This window comes from Planococcus citri, chromosome 1 (genome assembly GCF_950023065.1).
Source record: "Planococcus citri chromosome 1, ihPlaCitr1.1, whole genome shotgun sequence".
Classification (NCBI taxonomy): domain Eukaryota; kingdom Metazoa; phylum Arthropoda; class Insecta; order Hemiptera; family Pseudococcidae; genus Planococcus; species Planococcus citri.
The window spans coordinates 62,108,762-62,125,041 of record NC_088677.1 but is presented as its reverse complement, the minus strand read 5'-3'; the positions used below and the strand labels follow the sequence as shown (position 1 = coordinate 62,125,041).

At 31.6% G+C, this 16,280-nt stretch overlaps 2 protein-coding genes across 3 annotated transcripts in view; both read right to left on the bottom strand.

Moving 5' to 3' along the window:
- The window catches only part of LOC135833201 (kin of IRRE-like protein 2), a 389,993-nt gene extending 389,655 nt beyond the window's left edge, over positions 1–338 (bottom strand). For both annotated transcript variants that reach the window (XM_065346885.1, XM_065346886.1), the window contains exon 1: positions 10–338. In XM_065346885.1, coding sequence (XP_065202957.1) covers positions 10–55 — 46 coding nt within the window. In that variant the 5' untranslated portion in view covers positions 56–338. The remainder of the gene's footprint in view (positions 1–9) is intronic.
- Positions 339–6,801: 6,463 nt separating this feature from the next.
- LOC135833197 (lachesin-like) lies at positions 6,802–15,353 on the bottom strand. Its single transcript, XM_065346875.1, has 11 exons — positions 15,063–15,353; positions 13,073–13,174; positions 12,719–12,931; positions 12,464–12,585; positions 9,625–9,769; positions 9,115–9,212; positions 8,844–9,018; positions 8,624–8,751; positions 8,339–8,534; positions 7,446–7,523; positions 6,802–7,224 (listed from the first exon to the last, which is right to left on the bottom strand). The coding sequence occupies exons 1-11, from the start codon at positions 15,118–15,120 to the stop codon at positions 7,112–7,114; spliced, it is 1,428 nt and encodes a 475-aa protein (XP_065202947.1). The 5' UTR covers positions 15,121–15,353; the 3' UTR covers positions 6,802–7,111.
- Positions 15,354–16,280: the final 927 nt, after the last annotated feature.

Genomic DNA, 16,280 nt, shown 5'->3' with positions numbered 1-16,280 from the left:
TCAAATTACCTCTAAATAATCCGATGTAAATAAGTAAAAACTGCAACAGCTTCATGATTCTGGTACTTCAGTTCACATGGAATTTCTCAACATATTGTTAACACAATCAACAAGTTAAAAAATTCGAAAACATTTACAATCAACAACGACGCAAATAACCATTAAAATTAAAATATTTTAAAAAATTAAAAAATTACGATCACGATTTACGAAAAGAAAAATAATAATATATCGTAACTCCGCACGAAAAAATCACAATCTCTCGACGAGTTTGACGCCACATCCGACCACACAACCCGGCGAACCGATTACAACTAAATGAAAGCTAAACGTAAACAACGTACAAATCCCAGCAGTATCTAACGAGTTGCTTGACAAAAAAGGCGGGAATTCCCGTACTGATAATAACGCACTGTTGCCAATATCGAGACGAAATATGAATTGGATGCGAACGTGAACTTTTGTGAAGGCTTTTGCTAGCCTTTGCCCTTTTCTTGTGGTAAAGACGACGGCGACGTATTTTGTTGGTGTAATAATGGATGGAAATTTTCCAATTAGGTGAAAGTTTTGAAACATAAATAAAAAGATGGAAAAATGCTGTAGGTACTTAATTTAGTTCAAGTTTAACCGTGACTTTTGACGAATTTAGAGTTTGGTCGTAATTTTTATACAGTTGTGTGGTATATTTTTAGAGTGCTTGGTTCGTTATTGGAAATTAAGAAGATTGAGACATTCTCGAAATTGGATGGGAAAATTTGTAAAAATGGAATTTATGAATTTTGATGCAATTGTACGTTGTTGGGTGCTTACCTATTTATGAATACCTACTTACGAAAATTTTTTGAAAATTTAAATAAGTAAATACATAGAGGTACCTAGATAGAAAAAGCATTCAACTAGGTAGTTACAATATTTTGTTTTTGTTTGACTTTTATGAACTTGGAAAAAATTGTGACAAATTTTTCATATTATTATGCCAGACTTTTGAAAATTTTTGAAAATTTAAACAAGTATAGGTACCTAGTTAGAAAAAGCATTGAACTAGGTGGTTACAATATTTCGTTTGAGCGTTTGAATTTTATGAACTTGAAAAAAAATGTGACAAATTCTTCAATTATTATGCCAGACTTTTGGCGAAATTTGAAAATTTTTTGATAAATTCTTAACATCAAGTTAAACTTTTAAAGACTAAAAGCAAGGAACAATTTCAGACGTTTTGATGTTATCAGATTCTTGAAAAATTGTGGAAAAAATTTGTTAGTGATTTCAAAATGTGTTCTCTGACTTTGAAAAACTTGTAAAAAATTCCCATGAACTTTTGACATTATATCAGAAACTCAGAGTATTAAAACTTTGAAAAAAAAAAAGGTACTTGAATAATTTATGAAATTTCTAATTACCTATAAGGTACATTGAATCAGAACTCGGTAAAAAATTAATGAATTCGCTGAAATTAGGCCAAAAAATTCAAAAATATTATTCTAAGTAATATTGAGCCGACTTTTCTGTATATTTGTGATTTCAAACATTGAGTTCACTAGAGCTAAAAACATAGGTATCCATGATATTAGAACTTTTTAATGTGTCAAAAACTTAAAAATGAAATTCAGCAGCTAAAATTTGATTTGCTGGTGTAGCTATTTTTGTACAAATTCTTTCAATTTTTTAAAAATCTGTTAAACTAATTTTTTGTGGCTTGGAATATTTCTTCTGTTAGGAGGAAGGGGGAGGGAGGGAGGGAGGGAGCAAGAAGCCGCAACAAAGATTGCAAAGAACGGAAAATACTGAAATGTGGGTTGTCTAGCTTGTACAGAAATCGTCTAGAACTGAATTTGAAAATCAAGTTTGAAATAAAAAAAAATTATTCTACTCCATGGTGAATAAATTTTTCAATACTGTAAATATGCGGATGATTAGGTAACTAAAATCATCGCAAAGTGGATCAAAAAGAAAAAATCGCCCCAAAGTATTTCAATTTTCTCGCCGGGTGGAAACTCTAAAAGTTCATAATAAGGTGAAGAGTGTGAATCACTTTTTGTATGGGGGGGGGCAAAAATACAAAAATCTTGAATAAACGGGGGTGAAAGGAAAGGAGGTGAGACTGCAGCAATAAGCACTGCATTTTCTGTAGGTACAAACGCAGAGCTGGAAAGAAAACTAAAAATATTTCAATTGATCCGATATTTCAAATTTTGATGGATTAAACAAAATTTCTGAATTACACTTCTGAATGTTATTTGAGCTGAAAAAAATTGATTGATCCCTTTATTTTTATTGAATTTTTGAAAATCTGAAAAATGAATCGTCTGTAAAGGTTAAAATATTCACTTACAGGATGATTCCGGAGTCGTCTGGTTAAATTCAAATGTAGAGATAGTACTCGAGGAGACGAACAAAAAAACGTTATTATGATAAGTTGCCTATCTTGTAAAATGAAGGCGCTACGTGCTCCGCAAAACCGGAAATTTACCAATTTTGAAAAATTCATCAAAAATAAGAAAATGTTTGAATCATTCAAATGATGCCCCTAACCCATAGTACTTGAGCGGACGAACAAAAAATGTCATCATGACCAATTGCCTATCTTTAAAATTAAGGGAGCAAACCTGATTCAAGATTTCCAAATTTCGAGTGCCCCAAATTTGAATTTTGAAATTGTGCTTGCCCCTTCAATTTTGAAGATAGACAATCGGCCATGAAAACATTTTTTGTTCATCCATTCATGTAGTATGGATTAGGGGCATTATTTGAATAATGCAAACATTTTCTTACTCTCTGCAAATTGAAGAAATTACCCCATTTTTGAACTAAAATTTACCTATTTTGAAAAATTCTCATAAAATAAGATGTTTGAATCATTTTATTGATGCCTCTAACCCATAGTACTTGAGTGGACGAACAAAAAATGTTATTATGACCAATTGCCCATCTTCAAAATTGAAGGGGCAAGTACAATTTCAAAATTCAAATTTGAGGCACTCGAAATTTGGAAATTTTGAATCAGGTTTGCCCTTTAAATTTTTAAGATAGGCAATTGGTCATAGGTAATAACATTTTTTGCTCGTCCACTCGAGTACTATGGGTTAGGGGTATCATTTGAATGATTCAAACATTTTCTTATTTTTGATGAATTTTTCAAAATTGGTAAATTTCTGGTTTTGCGAAGCACATAGCACCTTCATTTTACAAGATAGGCAACTTATTATAATAACGTTTTTTGTTCGTCTCCTCGAGAACTATCTACATTTGAATTTAAACAGACGACTCTGGATTCATCCTGGTATTCTAGATCACTAATCAACTGTTTTGTTTTTTTTTTTTTACAAAATCAGTTTTTGCCACTTTGGAATTATTTAATTCAAAACATAGTTTCAAACTTTCCATCTTTCAAAATAAGTTTTTGCGATTGGTCCGATTTTTTCATGACTTTCTCATAGATAAGATTTCATTCAACAGGTTTTTCCGAGTTCGAGAAAATTCAATAGGCAGGAACGCAGGGTTAATTTTGACTGGAATTCCAAAAAAATATTCTCATCTATCTCCCCACCATCACTTTAAAAGCGCCAAAATGTTTAAAATTTATCATTTTTAAAAAAGAAAAAAAAAACAAAGTTTTGAAACAATACAAAAATACAGGGATATCTAACTGTGTAATCAAAAAAATCTAATTCGATTCATCATAATTATTCAGTTTTGGGCCTTTTTGAAGAGGGGGGTTTGTATAAAAACTTAAGTCGGTATGTATTTTTTTTTTTTTTTTGTTTTTTTGTTACATCAAAGACCTCACTTGTTTAAAATAATGCGAAGTAGATTCCTCGTTTGAAAAACGCCCATATAGGTAAGCATCCACACAAAATGGAAGTAGTTCAAAAATTTGATCAAAACATTATACTCGATAGGTATGTACTTGATATTGAAATCTTCGAGTTTTCAATTCATTGATTTAACAAAAAATCGCCAAAAAAATCTTCTGGTGTTTAAATTGTTCAAAATAGTTTGGAAAAAAACTATCTGGAAATAATTTCAAAAATTATCTAAGCATCCATCAAAATTGCAAGATGAGCTCATATTCAGCTACCATCTGTTTTAAAATAGTCTGAAAATCGAGTCAAGACGACATTTCTGAGCACTGTACTAACCTCCAAATAAACATTTTGAAACTCGATTCAATATTTGAAAATCCTAAAAATTGTTTCAAATTTTAATAAAAATCGCTGGAAAATCAATTCAAAATTAAGCAGAGATAACTAAGTATCTAATTTTAAAACTGTCTAAAAATTCTAAAGAAGGGGGGGGGGTCATCTTGAAAACCACGTTAGGTATATCTTGACCTTTTAGCATCCCATGTCCAAAAATTTTGACAACGATTTCGAAAATATCTCTTATAAGAGATCAGTCCATGATTACTCAACTAGGTATAATATTGGAATTATTTCATTTTTTTAAAACCACCTACTCCCATCGAATAGAATATTTTTTCACAATCGATGTTCGCTTGTTATTCATTTTCGAGCTAGTTTTCGAACATTCGTCCCAAATTGTCTCCATGTAATACTAGATGTACCTAATAATTTACTTATAAATATAAAGTTTGAAAATTGGCCAAAAACCTACATTAGAAAATGAAAATTTGGATTTCGAGGTCTCTTGAAAAAATATAATATATCTATGAGCAAGAATGTGTAGGCAGTAAACCGTATCCATCGGCTACTTTGGAAAATACCCGGGTAAATTTATTTTGATTAAAATCACATTTTTCAAGGCAGGCTTACTCGTATACTACGGCAACATACCATCGAAAATACCGCCTTTTCTTTTGTCAAATAATACGAATAAAAATTCGAAATATTCGCAATAGCAGTTCATCGAAGTCAATATTATCTCTACGTAGAAAAGCGAAAAAATATGTGAAAAGGATACCATACTGTAATCATGTTCGGTACACGGAGTATCTATAATATACTAATATTACCCAGTATGGTTATACCCTCACAAAAGCTCGACAAAATATAACTCAGGGGATGATATTGCTCATACTTGTATCATTTATAACACGTGTGACCAGATAAGAAAGCATGATTCTTCGGCGGACATTCGGTATTTCGCTCTCTATGTTTATCCGCAAAGTGTGGGTATACGAGTACGACGAGTATATTTCACGCTTATGAGAGGACTGGACCGCCCGCGCTAGGCAATTTAGTTCAGTATAAATGCCATAAAGCGAAAAAAACAAAATGTCTTCAATTCCATTAAAACGTATTAGACTCCCCTAAAATTCTTAATTCCGCGACCTACCAAGCAGAACGTAATAATTTTTCTGGCCTTTTTTTCCTCGTCAAAAAACCCAAAGGAGCAAGAAAAAAGGCCCGAAAGAGGAAATACAAATGTAGGTAATTAAAGTTTTGACGAAAATGGTCGTAAATTTTTAACGTGCTGTTATCACCGTTATTTTTTTATAATTTAGGAGTTTTTTCTTTCTTTTTTAATTGTACTAAAATAAACACCACCGGAGAAAAATAAAGTATCTTTGAACGGTTGCTGGTTCCTTCGAGAAAAAAATTATTATTTTTTTACAAATACGTATTATATGTTGCCTACGTTGCTGTTTCAAGGCGAGCTGAAAAGAGGTGCTGTATACTCGTAGATGTCTTCGGCTAATAATCCTTTAATCTTATTACTTACTTGTGTAAACCTTTGCAAATGTAAACTAACAGGTAGGTACTCTAATCGATTAACTCATTAAATCCACGTGCTTGTACATCTATTTCTGTATCATTAAAACAATGTCTGCGATAGAGAGGATTTGTATATTAAGATTTGCTTCGTATACAAAGTAGAGTAGACTATCGAATTTCTTACCGTCTACGTACATTTGAACCTATTATAAGATTTTCATTGGTGAAGAAAAACGACGTAACACTTTTGCCACCATTGATTCAGATTAAACGCGTTAAACCTTTTTAGGAGACGTTTAACCAAAAATGTTAATCTCCCAATTTGAGAACAAAAATGGTTAACGAAAATTCGCGTCCTCTTTCGTTCACATTATATCGTGCGGATTAACCAACCATTCTAAAAGAAACTACATCTTTAACCGAATTGAACAAAGCTCCCCAGTACTCAATTAAGAACAGGATTACTTTCTTCTGTAATCCTAATAAATCTTCATCTATTTACTAAAATACGTTATTTCGTTGAATTTGGAAAAAAAAAGATTAAGTTTTTTCCCCATTAATTACAAAAGAGCTTGAGTAAAATACGAAGCCGTATACTTTTCCTCCATTTTACAATATCCGCTTAAATAAAATCGTATACTTGAAAATTAATCAATTATTATTACCTGGAGTGTAAAATTTTTAAAACCGAGTTCGGTTCGTTCCAATCAAATTTATCGGCGAGAGATCTTGGAAAACTGGAAAAGTAATGATGCTGCAGAATTGGAACGTCCTATTTGAAATCATTACCTGCTCGTATCTCGTAAGTAACTTGCCACATAGAATAGGTATAACAAATTGAGATAGCAATATACATGAGGAGGAAATTAACACAAAATTATAAAGATAGGTGTGTTTGTAAAAAAAAAAAAAAAAAAAAATGAGTAGGTAAGTATGGAAGGAAAAAGTAGCAGGTATAAGTAGATATATTTTTGAAAATATATATGTAAGTATCTCTACTTACTTATTCATAAATTAGTTGTGGTTGATATTACTAATACGTATGAGGTATGAGAAATAATTTCTAACGAAACGACAGTAAAATACTTACAAAATAATCTTAATTAATATCACAAAATTAGAACATACCTTCGTAGAAAATTATAAATAGGTAGGTACATACGTTATTATGTTAGTCTAAATTTTACGATAATAAGAAAATTCAAAAAACAACATTTGTATATCTACGAATAAGTTGTAACCTTTTGACTATATACAACTAAAATTCTACAATTCAGCTCAAAATTTAAAAATGAAGGTACATCATTAACAAGAAACAAAAAAAAATCTTAAAAATATCTTTACGATTTGATTGGCGAACACAAAAGTGAAAAATAAACTGATGGAATGTAAGCATCGTTTTTTTTTTTTTTCAATTATTATTTTAAAAGTAAAATTTAGTGTAAAATAATTATACTTGTCAGTAAAATAATAACTAAAGGAACTTTCAGTTTCGACGCATTTCCAACAAATGGCGAATTTTCTTGGTATTCTTCATCACTTTTTGTATCTGTGAAAGAAAACAAAAACTAAAAGTTTATTTTTTTTATATTTTTGTTTGAAATAAATTTCACTTCTCAATTAAATAATGACAAAATGCCAACTCTTGATCATCTTCTCGATTGTTTTATGGGACATCAAAAATCAGCAGAGGGTGATCGACTTGAATATTTGACACTTTGTTTATAATTACATATCAGGTATGTGTAGTTAAAGTCGTCACATAATTACCTAAAACTTGAATGGTAGTGGTGGATAAAGTTGTGGTATCTGGAGAAAAATCCAATTCTTGCGGGACTTCTTCAACATCTGAAAAAAATATTATTTTTGAGTAGGTAAGTACCTAATTGAATCTTCAATCACATTTTCATGAAAAAAATCGCTACCTAACTAATTATAGTACACAGAGTTTGCAGATGAGGAACAGAGACTCACAAACTTTCAATGAATGTGAGTTATTCTCCAACGAGTAAATCGTACTGAATATCTTGGATATCAGAGAAAATGATTTTTATCAAGTCAATTACCTATCTACAGTCTCCTCATCAAATCTTAAAAAATTGGAAATAAATACGTTTTCAATAATTCAATTTAGTCCCTACAGGATATTTTCTTATGCCACAAAGATCAATAAATTTGCACCAAAGTTGAAAACCCTCCAGGTTCACATAATTGTTTGTTTTGTTTTTTTTTTGTTTTTTTTTTTTTTTTAATAAAGGATTAACGAAGGAACAATTTATAAATTTTCACTCAATTTCAATAAATATCCGATTAAGTAAGTAATAAATTTTTTTATGTTTTTACAAAATGTTTCTGCTTTATGATTTAGAGAAGGATGATATTTGACTGGACAGACCTGCAATTTTTTCACAGACATAATTTTTCTTGGTTATACAAGTTTCAGTTTCTGGTCGGAGCACTTGACACCCATTTCTATCCACGTGTTTTTCATTTCGAAAATTCCTCTCTCAACATTTCAAGGTAAAAATTTAAAAAAAAAAAAAGGAAACAAGATCCTCAAATCACAGATTTGATTCAACTGTGATCTCGCTATCTTAAATCCATTATTCAGAAAAACAACTCTAGCTGTGAAAATAAGACAAATCACTATCAGCCTTGCTTACTTGTTCCAACGGTTGCGAAAAGAAACGACTTCGATGGTTCACTCCATCCGAATTCATTCTTAGAAGAAATTACCGCTTCGTATACGGTAGCTGGTTCTAATCCAGATAATCTATACGATTCCGAGTGAATCACACTCGTAAAGGAATTCTGTGTGGGAATAATTAATTGTATCCAGTGGCCATCGGTATCTCCTCTCTAAAAGCACTCGTGTGTTTAAAAATTCAGACGACATTCATCATTAATGTCAATGTGTAGTACATCCACAAAGTGAATTCAACAACTACCTGTTGCTTCCTAAAACGTAAATTATACTGTATGATAGGCGAATAACTATCTACTTCCCAAATCAACGTGTACGATGTTTCTGTTCTTATTCTGGGGTCTGCTTTGAAAATGGCGGGATTGGCTAAACCTGTGAAAAAAATAATTATGCATATCATATCACAAAGATATAAGCAAGAATTTCTGTTGGTTTATTAATAAATGAGTAAAAATTACATATACCTGAGACTTGAATAGTTTTGATGTTTCTGCCTAAGAAATTTGTGGCTTGGCAAGAGTAATTTCCAAAATCAGAATATTTCATGTCTTTAATAGTGAGTACGTGCTTTTCACCGAATATTCGAGTAGAAATTTTCGAACTAAAATTGACAGGTTGATGATCGTGATACCAGTCGACCTGTATGAAAGATGGATATAGGCACCAAAAGGTAAGTTTATAAGCAGATTATTTGTATTTTGAATTAAGGATCACATCGACGTATTAGATACCTACCTTGGCTCTAGGAGTAGCTGAAACATTGCAAACTAATTCTGTTCGTTCACCTTTGGCGCTATGGACCCAATCTCTCGGCACAGTGATTTCCGGATAATCTGAGGTAAATAATACAAATAGTAATCATTTTGCTTCAACGGTAAATTTCATAAAAATATGTAAGTACTTAAAAGTGAAAAAAAAATTATGAAACTAATTTCTCCTTTCTCTCTCTCTCCTTCTCAGTTTTAATAGACTACTCATCTTATGCATATTAAAATATATAAGGGTATGCATTTTTACCATATTTTTTAAATTATAATCTCGCATTATAAAATATCCTCAAGGGCGAGATTATTAAATAACGAAATTAATCATGAACAACGCGAATTTACGTGCCATGATGCTCAAAATAAGGAATATTAAATTAAAAATAGCTCGTTATTTTTTCATAAGTACCCGTCGCAAAATTTAGTATTAATCGTCGGTACCTCTACCTCTACCTAGTACCTATCTTACTTATCAACTTACATAATATTCGAATATGAAAATTCGCCATCGCTGGTTTACCAACCGAATTATCCGCAACGCAGTGATATTCTCCGCTGTGTTCTTTTGTTGCTTTTGAAACATTGAATACGGATAGGTATTCGTTTTTTGTGAGTAATTCGCGATTCTGAAATCATTCAAAAATATTCGAGTAGGTAATTTTACGAGTAAATTCGAATTTGGGATTCGATTCGTAAATAAAAGCCTTTGAACGCAATGACTACTGTTGATTGGCCACCGTGTTGATGCATGTGTAGGAACCTATTTATACCTATATGGGTAGTTTCCTATAGGTCAAATAGAAATCATTCGTACCTACTTGAAAAAAATGCCCTATATCTACATGGAAATTTCCACTAGGGAAAAATGTTTAAATAGGAATTCCACGAAAAGAGAATGCCAGGATGAAATAAAAAAGCTAGCGAAAAATACCAGTAAAGGAGGTGAAAAATTTCAGAGTGAATAGTGCTCAATCAAGTAGGTACCTACCTTTCTGGTATATGCAGGTGTAATGAATGAAAATTGGCAGAGTGAGGTAATCAAAAAACCATAGTGAAAATTGTTCGAATCAAAGTTACACCTGATCAAGTTTCGGATATACTTTAATGGAAATATATGTATGTTACTTGAACAACCGATTAGAACAAAATTAGGTGCACAATAGACATATTTATTATGAAAATTAAAATTTTTCTTGAATTTCTTAACTCTTCTTTGTTAGTAAATAACAAAAAAGTAAATAAATTTCATCCAAGAAGTTTCTGTATTATTTTTTTATTTGCCTGTTTACTTATTTTGAGAAAAATTGAAGCCTTAAAAGTAATTTTTTTCCATTTCATGTTAAAAATGAACCTCAGAACGTGATTGACTGATTACAGATGAGAGTTCTGGCTGCCCAATTGCATTTTCTAGCATTTTACATAGTCAAGTATAATATTTTAAACCCCCTGTAAACTACACTAGGTACCAGTAGCCTATTTTTTTACCATGTTTACGCGATGGAAATTTTGGAAAATTCAAATCCTTGTGGTAAAAAAGATGTAATTAGAGAAGCAAGGTTTTTTGGAGTAATTACAGGGCCATTTGATTTTTTTCATGTATGCAATTTTTTGATAATTTTCAAAAATTTTAAATCCCTAGAAAGACCCTCAATTTTTGATTTTGGCAAATGAAGTTTTTTTTGGCTTTCCTATGGGTCACATTTTTTGCCAAAAAATAAATAGTAATATTTTTGGATTTGACAAAGAAAAATCAAAAGAACAACCAAAAATTTACAACTAGCCCAAATTTCAGGATCTGAATTTTATATGTAAATACTTACTTCAATTTTTAGTGGAGTTTTGTTGAAATTTTGAAGATTTTAATAAGTTAGAACCCCTGGAAAGAAACAAAAATTTGATCCAATTCTGGTAGAAAGCTGAAATTTGATTTACATACGTTACATATTTTTGAGCTGCCAAATTGGTTGATTGGGGATCAAATACCAAACGGTTTGAAGCCTCTAATGAAGTTTTAAATTTTCTGGTTTCTAAAAAATTTCCATAAAACGGGAGAAAGTGAAATTCAGCACATTATATAATGCATACCTACATTAATGTAATGTAGCCTATCGTCTTCATCATCTTTTTTGATCAATTCACGCACAAATTTTCAAAATTTTGCCCCAATGATTGCTTAAGAGAAAAAAAATGAAAAATTTGTGGTTCACCAGAAAACTGAAGTAGGTAAGTACTCGTATCTAACGTAAAAATCTATAGTACCTAATGGTTCCTAGACTATTTTTGACCTCCAAGACTGATTGGTGGCTTTTTTGAGCTACTGAAACCTCCAGCAAATTTTTGAATTTTTTAAGCTCTTATTTGAAAAAAAAATGAAATTTGGATTTGAAACAGACACAAATTTTGAAATTTGGGTCTGAATCAATCAAAAATATCACAATGATAATACACTTATCCAAATGTATATCAGATGAATTTCATTTTGATCTTCCTTATACCTAGTAATTTTTCCTGAATTCGAAAATACAAAAATTCTCTGTAAGCTCCAGAATGTCTCGAAACCTCCACCAATCCTATTCAAGAAGTTGAAAATAGTGTGCCAAGTAAAGGACTGTAATTTTTTGTATTTTGTCCCTAAATTTTTTCAGTTTTTTACAAGTTTAAAACTTCGAACATTTCTGAAATTATTTTTTGAGGTGAATGAGAGGGGATGGGTGACATGGTCACGTTTTTTAAGAACACTCGATGATACTCTTGAGCAAGTGTAACGCCTAATTTTTCCAAAGTCTGAAAATTCTACCGTTACTTAGTCAAATTTGATTTGTTCTGGAAAACGAGAACTGGTCTTAAAATTTTTTAAAAATTGTCAAAATCAAAAAACTGATTGGTCAATATTTTATGAATGAAATTCAGAACCCAGAATTCGGTCCATTACTTTAAATAAAAATGTCTCTTAATTGGAAACCCTCCCATGCAGATAACTGAAGAGTTTCTTCGCTGGATGAAGGCACGAATAGGTATATTGTGAGTAGGCAATGAGCAATGGGGCATTGTCAGCACATTTTTCAGGATTTCATTTTTAATCTACTGGCATTTTCCCAGCTGAAATTTAAAAAAGGAATGTCTCGGGTGAATCTACAACTGATAATTTTCTATTTCGTTTTGAAATTCATCTTTCAGCTTTCACCGCACACTCGTATCATCTTACTATAGAAAAGCTCTATCTAACTTTACTATTATAAACTACACAACACGAACCTAAAGAGAGAACATTTTGAGCTACATGCCTAATTGTAATTACTTTTTTCGTTTTTCGTTCTTACCTTAAAATACCATTTAATTGCTGGTCGAGGATTGCCAGTAACATCACAGGTCAGTGAAAATGGCTGCATTAGTTCAACATCTAAACCACCTGTATTTGGTTCAGGATACACTGTTGAAGGAACTGAAAAAAAAAAATCAACACAGATAAGTAGGTATTAATGACATCTAAGCATATTACATTTTACTCCTCAGATTCCTAAATAATTATAAGGATATTGGTAGATATTAAGTATGCACTTTGACGTGAAACTCACACATAACATTGACTAAGTGATGCTGTTTCGATGATCTATTGCGGTTTCGAACCACAACATGACACGAATATTCGCCGGAATCGCTTCTCTGGATATTTGTCACCGTTAGGGTATGATTCTTAGAAGCTCTAATATTGGTCGGTGTTTCCTGAAATGAATTTCTAGAATCCGCAATTTTCCTACCATTTCTGAACCATATCGTGGTGGTATTTTCTGCACGAAATAACAAATTATGAACCAAAATTCATTATTGGTAAGTAATTTCAGAAATTGAAATTACCTTTACTCGTATATAGCCATAGGTAAATAGGTAGGTAGATATGCCTTTCTAAATTATATGCATAATGCACTCACCCATATTCTCTAAATAGCACGGTATGCTAATTGTGCTATTTTCCACCACATTAAACGTACTCGAAGTGCTATTGAATTTAGGCCCATCATCTTCCACCAGTTCTGCAAACAAATATTTTTTATTAAGTAAGTAACCTATACCTATCTACGGAATATTAAACTTTTAGATCATCGTAGCATTATTAGTACATAATGTGTTTTATATTCAAGGAAAAATTTATATCTAGAGGTTTTTAACATTAAGGCCATATATCGCCATTCGTCATATTGTAGAAACGCTACCGGTAAAAACTTCATAAATAAGAATTATCCAATAAAATACCCTTTTGTCATTTTATTAAAACCGTTTCGTTAGCTTATTATCTTTAATTTGATAAATTTAAGAACATGCCATGCCAGTGTTAAAACGATATTTTTCATTGTGGTTAATTTTCTTATCGCGTATGTGCTATGAATTCACTCTCGAGCTCGTTCTAATATAAGAGATGTGTTTCTTAGGTGCGTGATGATGAATTTATCACGTTGAAATGTAGGCTATAACTTATAAGTATAAAAGTATGACGAGAAATTGTATGGTGAGATTTGTAGGTACTTATGCATGCCCGCATTACTCATGTAAATTCACCTATCTACCGATTATTTATTAATGGAAGGGTAAGAAATAGGTACAGGGGTTGAAGTGTATGATACAATTTTTTCAAGAACAGGGGATAATCTAGAAGCTTGAGTTCCAAACTACAAATTACAACACCCCTCCCCCCCTACAAACTGACATACAAACAATATCGTAAAAAATTGTAGTTTTCCTCTCTCAGTTCAAGTGTTGGGAGGGTAGCACAAGACAATTCATCCTGAGAAAAAACAATATTTTTTTTGAAATGCTCACTACAATTTTCAAAATTCAACTTTATTTATTAAATTTTTATACTTAACGAAAAAAAAATTATTAACGATAGGAATTTTTTCCACTGCATAAAAAAAACAAATTTAGAACAGAAAAAAATATTAGTGAAAAAATAAGTAAGCCCTACTTTCCTACTCACGAGGAAACATTTCGACTCGTACCCTCCAATTTATACGAAACCAAGCTAGATCAGAAGGGCATGTCCTGTAATCTCCATAACCCAAATTTCAGATGCTGAAGTTAATTTTTGGATACTTAGGTACTTAAGACGGATTTTTCAAAATTCAAAAAAGCTGTTTAAAAATGTTGATTTTAATACTTTTTCATGAAACATAAATTTTTTTGAACAAAGTAAACCAATATGACAAATTCCTTCAATTCAACTCCCACACATCAGCAACTAGGTACCAGTTTTGATCATTCTGGAGCCTCTAACGATTTTTCCAATAAAATGAAAAAGCTCAAAATGAACTTGAGCACTTATAACTCTGGTCAGTGCCACTTATGAAGACGTCATTTTTTTTCTTATTTTCTGGAATTTAAAAATCAGTCAGAAATTCATTTTCAAAAACTCACACAAAAAAAAAGGAAAATCGAAAAAAATATTTAAAACTTTTTTGAAATATCTCAGCATGTTTTTCCTTAATATAAAAAAATGAACATTTTCTATTTATTTTATTATTTGAGATAGCCTACATATGACAGTAAGACTTGGTTATTAATTTCTAAAATTACTGGAATAATTTTATGAAAAAACGAAAAAAAAAATTAGTGTAAATCACTCGAGGAAAAAATGAAAATGAAAAATTAAAATAGGTATCCTTTTCTTGTGGATTCTGAATTCTCTGACGACTTTTTTTTGGTGCGTGAGGGTTAAAGATCGAGACCAAAAAAAATGTATGAAACCAAAATCCAGATAGCTTTCAGAACACGGTGCAACACATTTAACCTTATCTTAGGTCCACTTACAAACACCTTGTTCAAAAATAACCAAAATACCTACAATTATATTAGGCATCATCAAGCATACTAATTCACACGACAACTCGAGGTAGGGTAGGTAAAGTACAAAAACAAATTACAAACCTTCATCGGCGCAATATCCCACTACACAACAATAAATTAGAACAATTAACACATTCATAATGATAACACAACCACATTTACCTAAAACGACACATACGAAAAAAAAAACGAGAAGAAGAAAAAAAAGGAAAAGTGAAACAGAAAACGAAAGAGAAAAAAAAGTTCAAACACGTTACTCCTAACAACTTACATAAACAAACGTCTGTCAAACGCCCGCGTATCTTTAATTTTGATGAATTGTATTCGCCCCTGGGTGCGATACGAAGCCAGGTTACAATAATGGTAGATGGTACTAACCGACGATCGTCTTACTTTAATTGAGTCAATTTCGTAGAAAGGGTACCCGCGCCACTTCGATTTCAACATTTATTTATACTTACACGACGATCGCGAAAAAAAAAGCACCAGTGTCACTAAACTTTTGTATCTACGTACTCGGGTGTGTGTTTGGGACGATCGTGTAATACGAGTACTTTTTTTTGTACATTGTAAAGTGATCCTCGCAAATGGTCTTATAGCTTATACGTATACTAAATTGAACACCTTCGCGATTACAAGGTTGATGTACAGTTCTTCAATTAACTCGGCTGGAAAATTAATTAAAACAATTAGTGCCCCCATATTTGACCCGTTGTGCGGTATTATTTTGCTATTAAGGTTCCTAAATTCGTAGAAGGCCTACTCGATAGTCTGTACAAGAAGCGATACACCGAATGGCTGGACCAAATTTTTATGGAGGGGTTTTTAAATCTATTGCAAACTTGCATGCATATGCATACTTTCAAATTAAAATACGGGGTGCCCTGGCACAGAATAAGTACTCGCATGAAAAATTTTTGTTTTCGATTTTTCGTGGCGATTTTAATATTACGTCATTCAAAAACCATGATGGATAGGAAGTTGTACTTTGAGGTGTTGAAATTGCTCATTTTGTTTAGAATTTTTCCATGTGGCCGATCTTTATACTAGTTGATCAGGAAGGGTTATGCCAGACGAAAAGTCTGAAAAAACGTACGTTTTCAAAAGTTCAAGTTGGTTAATTATTTGTACCATTTTTCTCAAAAATCTCAAAAAGTGTTTTCTTTACGTATCCTTATTATCAATGTTTCTCGAAAATCACTCTATTAACCCCCCCCCCCCCAAAAAAAGGTTGCCTAAAAGTTAAGATAAAATTCATAAAAACTGCTGTGGGTAGTTGTTTTACTCATAATTATTGCA

What these genes read in the sequence shown, in the direction of transcription:
- LOC135833197 (XM_065346875.1), bottom strand. Translation starts at nt 15,120, where the DNA reads ATGAATGTGTTAATTGTTCTAATTTATTGTTGTGTAGTGGGATATTGC. An exon ending in CAAAACTATTCAAGTCTCAG is followed by an intron (nt 8,752 to 8,843) that starts GTATATGTAATT and finishes TTTTTTTCACAG; the next exon opens with GTTTAGCCAATCCCGCCATT. An exon ending in TACGTTTTAGGAAGCAACAG is followed by an intron (nt 8,535 to 8,623) that starts GTAGTTGTTGAA and finishes GAGTGCTTTTAG; the next exon opens with AGAGGAGATACCGATGGCCA.